Here is a 13,086-nt window from a genome sequence, read left to right as displayed (position 1 = left end):
AATTTTTAGAACTTTTTCTCTTGCATTGTTTTTGACTTCTTTAATGTATTTTAAATTTCCACCATAAATGGTATTCTACCTCTGGGCCTTGCTTGGCAAGTGTAGTAGCTTCTACCTAGGTCCTAAAGTGAGCTTAGCCGACTATACCAGTGCCATTGCTGATACAAAAACCCATGTTTTCACACTGGAGCATTGCAAGACTCGTCTTTATGGCTAAACATTCACTTCCTTCTTGGTTAATAAAATGAAGGTTTTATTCAACCACATGGATTTAGTGAACCGATGGATTTAGGGAACCGATGGCTTCAGTTTCTTCCCGCAGTGGACAATACTAGTGGGTGTTTTGGTTTTGATGTGAGCAATATCACAGTAAGAGTAATGAACGAATGAAACTGTTTAGTCCCCTTGAAAAGCTGCCTTTCATCTGCAGGAGGAGGTGAACAGCTAGGAGGAAATCTCTTTCAAGTTACTTCCCATGCAGAAATAAATCTTGTGTGGGTGAAGGGGAGGAAACAGCCACCTACCTGGAAATCTAAGTGTATAAATGAGATGTCACAGAAGGCGGCAGTGGCATCCACTGACGTGCTAATCCACTGGGGGGGAGAGAGAAGAAAAGCCAGCAACACTTGTTGGTTGTTTTAATGATATCTTGAAAGGTTGTTTTTATGATATCTTTAATCATCATTCTAAGACTGTTGAAATTATTAAGCAAAACCGTAGGAACATATTGTTTGTTTGTTTATAGGTATGGTATTCATTCATCTGGGTTACTGCTGTGTTATTAGCTGGGTTGGATGCAAGCTGGTGTCAGACTCAGGGTTGTGGGTAGTGTGTGCGTGCCACAGCTGCAACAAAGAGGGAGGCTGGCTGTAGCTCCTGTGAGCAGCTGGAGCCTGCCAGGCTGGCGGCGGGAGAGAAGGGCTCTGTGCTGCCTGATGAATTGATTTATTCAGTGTCAAAGCAACCACAGGTGCCCACTGCCCACTTTAAATGGAAAATTGAAAAAAAACATGAACTGCTCATGGATATATTTGCTTTTGTCTACCTCCTTTTTCCTAAGATTTAAGGAGGAGATGAAGAGCTTTTGCATTCGCCTGAGGGTTAACAAATTGAAGTTTTGTAGATCAAGTGAGAGCAGTTTTCACAAATAAGGACATCTTGCAGGATATCGAGCAAGCAACTGTCCTTCACCTCAGCTAATGGACACTGGTTTAATTTTCTGTTGTGGGCTAAATTTTGCTCCAGGCACGTAAGGCAACAGCATTGGGGTGGGGTGTTTTGTTGTTTTGGGGGGGAGTGCGTGGTTAGGGCATGACATTTTGCCATTATCCTTTTTTTCAGCCTTTTTAAACAGTAGGAAGGTTGATAATACGTTTATTTCAGAAACTCATGGATGCCAGAATTGCAGGAAGTCACTTTTATTCACAGAAATGAAGAACCTCAGCAGCAGCCCTTGGTTGTCATTGCTTAATTCTTGTGATTATTGAATACAGCCAGTACATCCTAGAAAAAGAATCGTTTACTTCCCCAAGGAGTGGTATTACTCTTTGATATTGTTAGTAACCTGAAAACTGATAATGGGGGAAAGAAGGAGCATGTTCCAAGTTGTATAGTTTAATAAATGTTTAAGATTGTGTGTCTGCTAATTAGATAAATGGTGGAGTTAGAAAATTTCCTTGGGGAAGAAAGATAAAGACACAGGAGAAAAATTTTGGTTTGGTGATTGAAAAATTTTAAAAATTATTTTAATTTTTGAAAGGCATGGATTATTTTGAAGCAGATAATTTCTTTGTAGGGCTTTTTTTTTTTAATATCTTATGGGATTTTTAGCTTTTGTTTGAGCACAGTTGGGGTCATATTTTTTTATTTACAGAGAAAAGCATTTGACAGCATCTTTTTGTAAGGTATTTAACTAAGAAAGCTGCAATGTGGGACCATCAACTGGTCTTTTGTTTAAGGCTTTACTTTTTGTTGCTTTATCAGAAGTGTTTGGGCCCGTGCAAGCTGAGTTTGTGTTCTTTCATCCACCCTCTTTCACTTTCAGCTGGCCTTTCCAGCCGGGATGGCTTCCTGCCTGACACGGCTGCTTCCTCGCCGACAAATGCAAGTTGCTGTATCTCCCCCTGTCTCTGCAGCATTTCTTTTTAGAAACATTTGTGGGTATTTTGATGTTCCAATGTCAGACCCTGTGGGTTACACAGATAATTCACACAGCCTCAGCCTTAACCTACATGGTACAAGCATAGGGTGCCCAGATCTTTGCCCTGGAAGTGCTTGCATAGGATGTCTTGATCCTCAGAAGAGATGTTACAGAGGAAGTGGATCTGGGAATGCTCTCCACTATTGAGAAGAGGAACTGTGTCTTGGTGGGGGAGAAGGAGATAGAATTTGGGGTGCCCTGGTCAGTTACCCCACAGCTCGACTGAACTTAGGGTGTAGGTCAGGCTCCCTGCTTACAGGTATTATTTCTTATCTTGGGCAGGTCTAGAGTGTGTGTGCAGCCAGTTCCCACGCTTCTCCTGGTACAGCATAACTCCCCAAGCTCTTGAAGCTCTTTTAATCCTCAAATTTCAAAAAAGCATTTTTTTGTACACGCTGCTGTTGTCATGCATCATTCAGAATTTCTGCTGAGCTCTTTGCCTGTACCTGTTGTTTTTTATCTAGGTATGTTACATAAAAAATTTTGCTAGACTTGTCAGTTTAAAAAATGCAAGTGCTTGGATAACTACTTTAATTTTTTCGGAGTTTGAGATCTAGACCAGGGTAAAACTCTCCTCCTACAGCACAGCTTGAAAATATTGCTGAAGCAAATAAAACAATGTAATCTCAATGAGCATGATATAGGGAGGAGTAAAACAACCGAAGAGTGTATGTACTGATATTGATGTGAAAAATAGAGCGCTGAATAAAAGTGCTTCAAAAGATTTGAGCTGTTTTGTTGGGTTTTTGGTGGGGCTGCTTTTTTGGTCAGGAAGTTGTTATCAAAACCCATTTTGGCTTTGTTCAACTGGTCTGTTTTGGTTCTTTTTAAGATAAACTTAGGATGTTGTAATCAGTGACCTCAGCACAGGAGTTGCTGGTTGAACGAGGAACGGGAGCACAGTGTGACCTACATTTCCATTCAGTCATATGGGATTTGGGGTCTCGCAAGATACCAGCAGAATGCCAATTGTGAGCCAAACAAACTAGCTGGCTCCTATCTGGAGGATTTGCTTTCAGCTGAGGACATGTCAGAGATTAGCCTCGTAAAGTACTGAAGCGTCCGTCAAGGTTGATGCAAGCACCTCTTCAAATGTAACCGAACCCCACCAGCTCACTGTGCAGGCTTCAGTCCTGTTTGCAGAGTAGGATGTATTTTTACTAGCACTACTATACCATGAACTAAACATTAGAATTATTTAGCTATTGCTGAACAATGTGTGAACAATAGAAACAACTAATGCTATAAAAAGAGGAACTTCTAATCCAAATTAGATACATTATTTGGGTTGAACTTCATAAAAGATTGGATAGGAGATAAATGGGTGATGGGGGAGAGAAGGGATGGGATGGGAAGGAGTTGATCATTATTAGGTCTAATCAAACAGTTCCTTGAGGAATTATGGGGAGAGAAAGCAAAAGCAAGAATTTCCTTGGAAAACATGTATCTGAATAAAAGCTAGAGTATTATGTAGGCCTCACTCTTTTTTTATTTTTCATTTTTTATCTACATTTTATATTATTTGCATCCATGATAAAATGGAAGTGAGAACAGCTGTATGATTGGAGGGTTTTTCTGGTGGGGAAGGATGTTTATTAAGTGTGAGAAGGTAATGCTTTATCTCATTTTCTTCACTTTATTGGAGGGTAACTTATTTTTTGAGGCAGACAGAAAAAGAGATATGAAGGGGAACTGAAAATCTTAGGAAGCTGATGCACTTCCTCTGTGGAAGGAGGGGGATGGTAGATAGATTTTCCATAAAAAAATTTCAGAGGACTAATTAAGCATTACCTTTTGGAGATATGAACATCTTGTTAGTTCTGCTTTGTTATTTGTATAAGCAGCTTAGATGTGGGTTTTGTCCTGATAAGTTACAGTCTGGGAGAGCAAGGAGGAAAGACAACAGTAAAATCAGGATTGGAAAGCTGCTTGAAAGAATTGCCTGGAGGAGGGATTTAAGAAGCTGCAGAGAGAAAAGGATTTCAAAAGGCAGCAAAGACAGAGGTGTTTGAAGCTGAGTAGAAGGTGCTACCAGCTTCTGTAGCACACAGGCATCAGGCACCAACACATAGCTCAAGCTTTGAGGTTAAAAATCACAGGGCTTCAATGCAGCCCTTTTCCAAAGTTTGCCTGTGAGATGGGGTGTGAGAGTAGAAGAGCACCTACGTAGAGGGGTAACTTTTGGCATCTAGACCCTGCGTTACATGGTAGCACCCATAAGAACTCATTTGACATTATGATTAGTTCAGATCTTCACAAGGATTTCCAAAATAAACTTAATTCTCTGTTGGAGAGAGGAAAACTAGAATTTTAGGAGATAAAGTGAAGTTCTGGGAAGGAACATATTGTTTGCACCCCTGGTCCCCCCACCTCAATACACTGACGCACCAACCTCCATGTCTTCTCAGTATTCAGTCTTGCCAGGTTCCTTTTGACCATATCCTCTTCTAGCAAGGTGCTTGGTATGCAGGTTCAACTCCCGGCGTTTCACAGTAGCTGACTGCCAAGCTAGTCTGTTAGGTCACTTTGTTCTTGTAGCCTTTCTAATGTATTCAGTGCCTTGACAAATTTTCTTGGCAAGAGCTTTATGAAATGAGACCATATTGTGCATAACTTAACGCGCTGTTAAATATCAGAACACCTCCTACCATACAAGTCCTGAAGTCCATCACTAAGCTCAAAAACCAGAGCAGCTCCAATACTTAAGTGATTTTCGTAAGGAATGATAAGTAGTAGTAAGGCAGCAGTTTTTGTAAGGAGTTGCTTTTGTCCCTATTTGTCGTGGCTTCTTATTTTTTTAAAGGGGATTGAAGACAGCAGCATCAGTGAGGAGGCTGATCAGTTAAACTGAATGTTGATTAGCTCCTGATATGATAAAACTACACTTTCTGTGCTGCTGTATTTTAATCATACTTGTAGGATTTCAAACTGAAACAGTGTTGGTGAGCTGATTTAAATGCTTTGGTATTTGTGCCTCCTCCCCATTTTCTGAATATATGCTTCTATTTTTCCTAACGTCAAGAAAATGTTGAGTTTTCAGACTGAAAGTTTGTTGCATCTCAGTGGTTGATCTCCAGTTGCTCAAAGGTTAGGCACTACAGCGGGTGAGTGCTTAAACTGCTCACAGGTGCCTTGCAACTAAATGTGCCTTCAACTCTGCTCTCTGTGTGTTTCACAAAATAATTTTATCCACAGTTGGTATTTACAAGAAATACTTATAAACAACTGGCAGTATTGTGCATACAGATGTCAGGTTGCAGTGTGTGACATTTGGCACTGTAAGGAAACTTTCAGATTCTGAAAGGAGTTAATTGTAGTGGCTGTGCATTTTCTTAGAACACTTTTTCTAGTCAGAAGCAGGACTACTCATTTGCATGTCACAGTATCATGTTGCTCCTCGAAAATCAAAAGAATACGCTACTTTTAAGCAAGGCTGACACAGAATTGACATGTCAGCAAGAGCAGGCAAGCTGGGGCAGAGTCCCCTGTGGCCTTCCTCTGGGTTTTGTTTTCATTTCAACAACCTTTAGCAAGTATTTTACTGTTATGTAAAATTTTACTTTAATGAAAACATTAGAGATCAAGAAGTTTGGTACGTCTTGAACTTGCCATCAGGATTACGATGTACCTTCAAGCTCATTTACTTTCTGCGGAGGCAGCAGTTGTTTTTAAAGACATTGCGTCCCTGATGTTGAACTCTGTTTGTCCAGTAGTGAAAATGCTGTCTCTGACTAGCAGTCAACCTGTTAGGTGACTCAAACCTTGTAGTAAACAGGAGTGGTTAGACACTGTTCGTGGAAGAAGACACGCTTGCATCAAAGTGGCCATGTCATCTTGGTTGGAACAAGACGTGGTCCCAGCTTACACAGGTTTTCCCTGTGTGAGCCCAGGACTGTCAAAGCATGTGTCTTACTGAACACGGCATCAACTGATGCAAAATTAGTCAGTTTATGATGAGGTTCTCATGTAGAAAGTGGAAAATGTGTTTGACCATGGCTGTTCTGAGACTGATGATAGTAGCCATGGTGTCTTGGGTAATGTGAACTTCTGATCAGGGTTTTAAAATGTTGATGGTGGAATAGCTTTTATTTCAGCTTCATCACTGACGGAAGGAAGATGAGCAGTTGTGGTGCAAGTCTCAGGATACCCTTGGCTGTCAGAAAGTTGCACTGATCTCTTAGTGCTGGTTTCTGCATGCCTGCAGCTCTTGGTGCAAGTCTGCTCTCCACACTGTAGGTGGGACAGAGGTGTGGGGGATTGAGGTGGGGTTTTTTTTGTGTGGGGGAGAGGGGCGTTTATGTTATTCTGCGATGCTAGACGGGTGTATTTAGTATGCATCTCTGTTGCTGTGGTACAAGTAAGCTTGGCTTGCATGTTGGAATATAAGGCAAAGCCTTTCCTTTTGTATTTCTGTCACAGCATTTCTAATATATGCCCTCTAAACAAACTAATGGCAGTTGCGTATTTTTCTCTGCCTTTAGCAGTAACAGCTTTTTAGATTTATAGCAGGAATTCTGTTTGTGTGAGACTCAGAACTTGACAGAATGCATACCCTTAGTCAACAGATTCATCATTCATTGTAGCAGAGAGGCTGGCAGGTAGAAAAGCAACTGGGATTCTCATACTTCAACTAGGAGGCGTAAGTGTTATCAGCCTTGACCATCAAGTAATCCCTTTAAAGAAAAGTATGGTATACTGAAGGATAAAATATGCTCACGATACCATTGGTTCTTATTCACATAGTTCTGTGAAAAAAGCATGTACCTTGTGTAGGTGTGTGGAAACAGACAAGTATGCATGTGTGTATGTATATATGTGTGTAAGAAAGTCGGGTATTTTAATTCAGTTGGTATTTGCAATACTTCTGGGCTCTGGTTTCGTACATCTTGAGTTACATGAGATACAGATGGAGGCTTCTGTGCTTTGCTAACTTGGACACATCCCTTGTTTTCTTTTTTGTTTTGTTTTTTCTTAGGGTAATAAATGCAGGGAAGAGCACACACAATGAAGATCAAGCCAGTTGTGAAGTCCTCTTTGTCAAGAAGAAAGCTGGAGGCGCTAATTCCACACCAAACAAGAACTCTTCAACAAAACGGAGGTCATCATTGCCCAATGGAGAGGGTCTCCAGCTGAAAGACAATTCAGTAAGCAGACTTCTGTATTTTGACAGTGGAGAAGTACAAAATATAGAAGGATGTGGCAATATGATGCTAAAAGATGTTTACTGAATGTTTCATGTTTTCAGTTACCTGTTACTAATTATCTCTGCTTAAATATGAAAGTTAACTGTATTTTTCTTAGGTCTACCACTTGATTTTTGATTTCTTGCATTGAAAAATGCTGCTTGCATCGAAGACATTTTAGTTTAAAAATGGGGAGCGAATACTCCTTGGATTTTCCTTTTGTTTCATTTCTGAAAATATAATCCTGAGAAATTTATTGCTGCAGAATAATGAGTTTAATGGCTGTGGTTGACTTGCCCAATGATGGTCACTGTAAGCATAGAAGTATCACCATTTATACAGTCATACAATTTTATTAAGATTTAGGCAGTCATTTGGATTCCTTTCACTGAAGCACTATTGCGTCTAGTAAGGTTGGTTTATCCAGGTAGGGTAAGGTCATCCAGCACACTGAATTCAATTATATTTGCTGACTGTGGCCCCTCTCTTTGTGTGGAAGGTGACATACATCATGCACTTATCTACTGGTAATCATCTGCTATTCTTCATCTGTCTTGTTTCCTGACTGGCTAATTACTTCATCTGCTCTTTAAGCATGAGCTCAGGCTCCAGCAATGATTGATAGTGTGTGTGCGATTCAGACATTTAGCCATGTGACACTAAATGCCCTATCTGAATGTTCAAGTCGGACAATGTGGCTGTGCAGTCTTTCTGCTGCTGGGAGAACACAGGTTCTCCCTAAGTGATAATTAGCCTTTCAGTGGAGTGTAAGTACCCTTTCATGTGTTGGGGGTGTTTGTTTTTGTTTTAAACCAGGTTGTGATTAGCAGTCTGCTTCAGTCTCTCTCCCAAAACTTCATGGCTTGGTATACCTGATGGCTGCAGGGGTCATCAGGGGACCTAAGCAACAAGCATTCCTCTTGCACTGTGTCCCTGCCCACCTCTTGCTCCTCCTATTCTGTTTCATATTTCATTATTGCCGCAACATTTTCAGACGCTGACAGATTTTCCAGGTTTGCGAATAGCCCTGTTCGTTCTTCTTTCAAATCTTTCCTTAGATCACCTGTCCCAGTTCCTGCGTGCTGATATTCCTCATTGTATTCAGACAGGCATGTTTGGTTTCTTTTTTTTCCAAAGTACATATTTGAGCACTCCTGGATAACGAATTGTGCCCTGTGCTTGCTGGGACTAATGAGTTTTGCGTACATTCATGCAAGGCAAAACAGAATTTAATAGTCTGCATTTTAAAAAGTCTTTCATAGAAAGCCCATGCAACTGTCTGCTATTGGCTCATGAGTTTCATGAGTGTATTTAGTATGCATTAAATATGTGTAATAAAGCAGGTATTTGGCCACAGTCATGTATATAAAACACATCAAGATAAACAACAACATGCTTGGTCCAGGTGATGGGTTTGTTGGACACAAAGGACATCGCTGTGTCATGCACACAGCATACTGCAGTGACCCTTCTGTGGACACCAGCCAGGGTCCTTGTGCAGAGGAACTGGCTCTGATCTGACACCACATTCAATTTCCAGGCCTACCATGTGAGATACCTGGTCAGGGGCCTCTGCATCTGGGATATGGGTGAATGTAGCTGTACTGAATTTGCCTGTGTTTTCAAATTTTGGGGCATGCATGGGACATGAAAAGCTTTGTAGCATTGCTTCACAAAGTCTAGTTAACTTCCAGCTTTGAGTAGTATCAAATGCTTCTTGAGCAAAGGGCATGCTATGTTATATATACTATACTGTGCAGTTAATTATCTTCCACAGAAGGAACTTTTTTCCAAACATTACATATTTAATATTTTTAGATTGCATTAAAAATACAGGGATATAAAACTATTCCATTATTGAAAAGGTGTCTTCACTAGCTTTGGTATCCGTCATTATGGTCATCATACTGTTGTGGTATTGTAATGGTAGGGTATTGAAACTGACTGCATATTTTTGAAAGCTGTTGTTCTTATCCATTTTAAACTTAATGATTGTCAGCCTTGCTATATATCCAGTTACCCTGTGTTATGCGAAGTATCTCATGGAATTTTCTGATTTCTCTTGACTAGTGTATTTGCTAGTTTGATTCTGTACCTTTCATCTAATTTTTTGAGTAAACAGCCCTCCCTTTCAAGCTTCTTGAGAGAAACACTTTTACTTCAAATCTTCTTTCTTCTATTTCTGACATGTTTTGACCAGAAACAAGCATAAGATCTGAAGTGAGGAGCCAGCTGATCCATATAATATAATATACTGTTTTCATGCTAGTTATCATGTTCTTTATATGTTCTCTTCTTATCTACAGATTTACTTCTGTTTTCTACATGACACTTGAATAAGTGCTATAGCACTCATTATTTAGCTGCGTAAAACCTATTCTACCATGTTATTAGACCACAGCTTGTGAATTTAAATTTGTAATCTATTTTCCCAAACATGCAGCATATTTCTGGAGAAAGCTTTCTACAAGAGGGCAGTCTTACACTAGCAATTAGTAGGTTTTTCCTTGGTACATTTTTTGCTGGTTGAATATATTTAAAAGGGGAAAAAAAGATGTACACATTTCTACAATGTGTCATATTTTTATGTTTTTGTATTTTTATACTGTGAAGTATAATACTGTGTTTTGCCCTCACAGAGCATTGTTAGCAAATATTATTAAGGTGTGTTTGAGTTTGGTGTTAAATGTGAGGAGGGTGCAATTTACTCTGTATCAACAGGATGTAGAATACAGGCTTGAGACACTCCAGTGAGTGGTATAAATCGTCCCAGCAACTACTTAGTAAGAAAGCCTGAAAGTAAGAAGGGGGCTGAAGCCTGTAAATGCCTCCTAGGGAAATCCCACTGTATCATGATTTCAAATTGTCTCCGAGTGGTGAAGCATTTTGTAGAAATAATGAAGGAAGGAGGGATGAGGGAAGCAGTTTGAATATTTGCCTGGCGAAAAGAATGATTTCTTCTGTCCTTGTTTAGTTTTTTTTTAAAGTGTGGAGCACAAGGGAAATAGGAAATTGAACTTGAACTGTCTCTTGATTTAACAGAGTCTATTTCATTGTCCTCAAATTTTTCTTTGTTTCCACAGAATTTTTGAGAAGGCCACATGCCATCTTTGTTTTACCCCGTTTTCTGAGAAGTTTGTGAAACATAAATGGCAACTGCATCTGAGGTTGTGTGATTATTCTTATGGAATGTTGATTCTGCCAATGCATCCCTGTGCTTTGGCGTGGCGGCATAAGAGTTGGAGATCCGCGGGTTGGTTGCTGCTGTCGTGGCCTTGACTCTGTGGGTGGACTCTGAAGAGCTTCCGGGGGTGGGAAGGAGGAGGTGATGGGCCAGAAGTGAGGAGGTGGAGAAGTGAACGTTTGTTTAGCCCTGACACACAGAAAAATCCAAGGAAACCTCTTAAATAGCATAAATATGGTTTTTCTCTTCAAAAGAGTGGGTGATAAACTGAGCAGAGCAGTGAAAGGAAAGATTCTACAAGTTCAACCCTAAATTATTTCTCTCCCCTTACGCCGCACCCCACTCCTGCTGCTTGGTTAATCATACTTGCTCTTTGTCCCCATTCAGGATCATTCACTTTAAATTGCACAACTTTTTCACTGGTACTATTTTTAAATGCCTTTAACTACAGGGTACGTTGCTGATGAATACTGAAGACCATCAGTGAGTGAAGTGGGAATACTATTCATGATATCGTCATAGTGACAGTTGGGTTGCAGGACTTAATGCGATGCATTATTAATTGTCGTTGTAATGTGAAGATACGTACTTATCAATTTTGCAGTTTTCTTTGTCACAAAGATGGGACAGAGTATTTGTTCTGTGTGATACAAGGCTGGTTGCCTATCACAGGTAGCTGAACATATCATCGGTAACATGAGGAGGCTTTTCTCTGAGGATGGGGTGGCAATCGCTCACCCAGTTCAGATTTTATGAGAACTAAAGAGATCCTCTAATGCACTTTATGAATGTAGTTCATATTTGGAACAATAATAGTCAGGGTGCGTTGTGGTTTTCAGAAAAAATCTTTAGTGGCAACATGATTTATTTACCTGTCTGGAATTAGCTTCATAAAAAAATTCTGAAGGTTTGCAAAGTAGGACCACTGTCTAACTTGCCTGAAAAAATTGTCCCAAATTGATTACTATGTATTGTTAAGGCTACCCACTTTTTTTTTCCTATAATGAAGCCCCAGTTATGTGTATATATATGCATTTTCTTTCATGACTTCTCACGTATTGCTTGACCCAAACTTTGCATGTCTTAATTACATTTTTACAATTACAAAACCCAGGAGACTGCTGAACCCTCCTGAAAGCTAGGTCAGCAGTTGAGGAGCCTGGAGCTTATTAAATTTCCTAGTACATACTGGAAATGAATTGTAAGGTCAGTGCAGTGAAGGATCTGTTTGCTCTTCACATATCTGATAGCTATTCAGAATGTTGTTAAATCTGAATCTTCTGAAAGAAAATCTGAAATAAATCGCTGTGGTGACCGACCATACTCCCACTTGAGGGCTCTGTCCAGTTAAAAGAACAAATGGAGATTGATGTTTGAAAGACTGCTTTTGACAGAATACTGACAGAGCTGATAGAAATAGATGTATTATTCTCTGAAAGATTGCAGAATATCAATACTTTTGGGAAGAAGTTCAAGCTCCCAAATGTGAAGGAGAGGAACAGCCATGCATATGTACACCAAAATAGGTAATCACTTGGTGGCTACAGAGGTCATTTCAGCTGTAGAAGGAAAAGCAAGGACCTTCTTGTGCTTTTTGTCTCATCTATGTGCCCTGACTGCTGGCCTTTGTTTGTTCTCTGACTTGCTGCTTTATATGCAACATATATTTAATTCTCATCAAATTGGTATGGTTTTGGAGAATTTATTTTTTTAAAATAGAGGAGCAGTTTTTGTTCTCAAGGTGGGGGAAAGGAATTCGTTTCTTCTTCCTTTTCTAGACAGCTAATAGGTCATTCGTGGTTATACTCTTTGCTGGTTCAAAAGTAAATGAAACTTCATAGGGATATATTAAAAGTTTTTGGAGACTAATATTTAGGTTACAGTAATGCCTGCAGATCCCAAATGAAGTTAAGGCCCTAGAGCATCTCATGCAGAATGTGTATATAAGAGCAGTGTTGTGGTAGTCATCTCCCCTGACTGAATATGCTTATAATACAGAGCTCTCAGTTATCTAGGGTATTTCTGAAGTTGGTAGGGAGAAATAAATCTACTTTGGAGTAAGATAAGCATAGTCTGAGAGTGCAGGATTTTTTTTCTCTCTGAGTATAAGGGCAATGTAGATAACTGCCTTGAGAGTGTGCAGTGTAGATGTCTGAACTTAGCTGAACTGGTAGCAACACCCTTTTATTTAAGAATTACTAGTCCAAAATGGGCAAGATCAGGGAACTCTAGACAAACCACCATAGCTGAAGTGGCCATGCCGTGTTCGTGTCAGTGACAGCCTGAGAATACAGCTCAGGCCCATGTGAGCTTCTCTGTCCTAATTTGTGCTGCCCATTGGCTTAGAGGAAAGAAGTGTTAACACTTCAGTTTCCCTTTTTGTCATAGACCATTGTCCTGGTCTGTTCTAAAGCTTCCCGGTCTCTGATGGCACCTTATTTGATTACCAAGTTCACATGAGGCTTGTTCAGTGTCGGACTTATCCAGTGTTGTGCTCATATTTAAAAGACATGTAGACG

General features: G+C 40.0%; 1 protein-coding gene across 1 annotated transcript in view; it reads left to right on the top strand.

The window, feature by feature from the left end:
- The window catches only part of PPM1H (protein phosphatase, Mg2+/Mn2+ dependent 1H), a 139,020-nt gene that overhangs the window by 60,307 nt on the left and 65,627 nt on the right, over window positions 1–13,086 (top strand). The window contains exon 2 of the mRNA XM_064448579.1: window positions 7,176–7,344. Within this exon, the coding sequence (XP_064304649.1) occupies window positions 7,176–7,344 (169 nt within the window). The remainder of the gene's footprint in view (window positions 1–7,175; window positions 7,345–13,086) is intronic.

Source organism: Phalacrocorax carbo, chromosome 1, assembly GCF_963921805.1.
Source record: "Phalacrocorax carbo chromosome 1, bPhaCar2.1, whole genome shotgun sequence".
NCBI classification, from domain to species: Eukaryota; Metazoa; Chordata; class Aves; order Suliformes; family Phalacrocoracidae; genus Phalacrocorax; species Phalacrocorax carbo.
The sequence above is the reverse complement of the archived record's forward strand: the minus strand, read 5'-3'. Positions and strand labels throughout refer to the sequence as shown.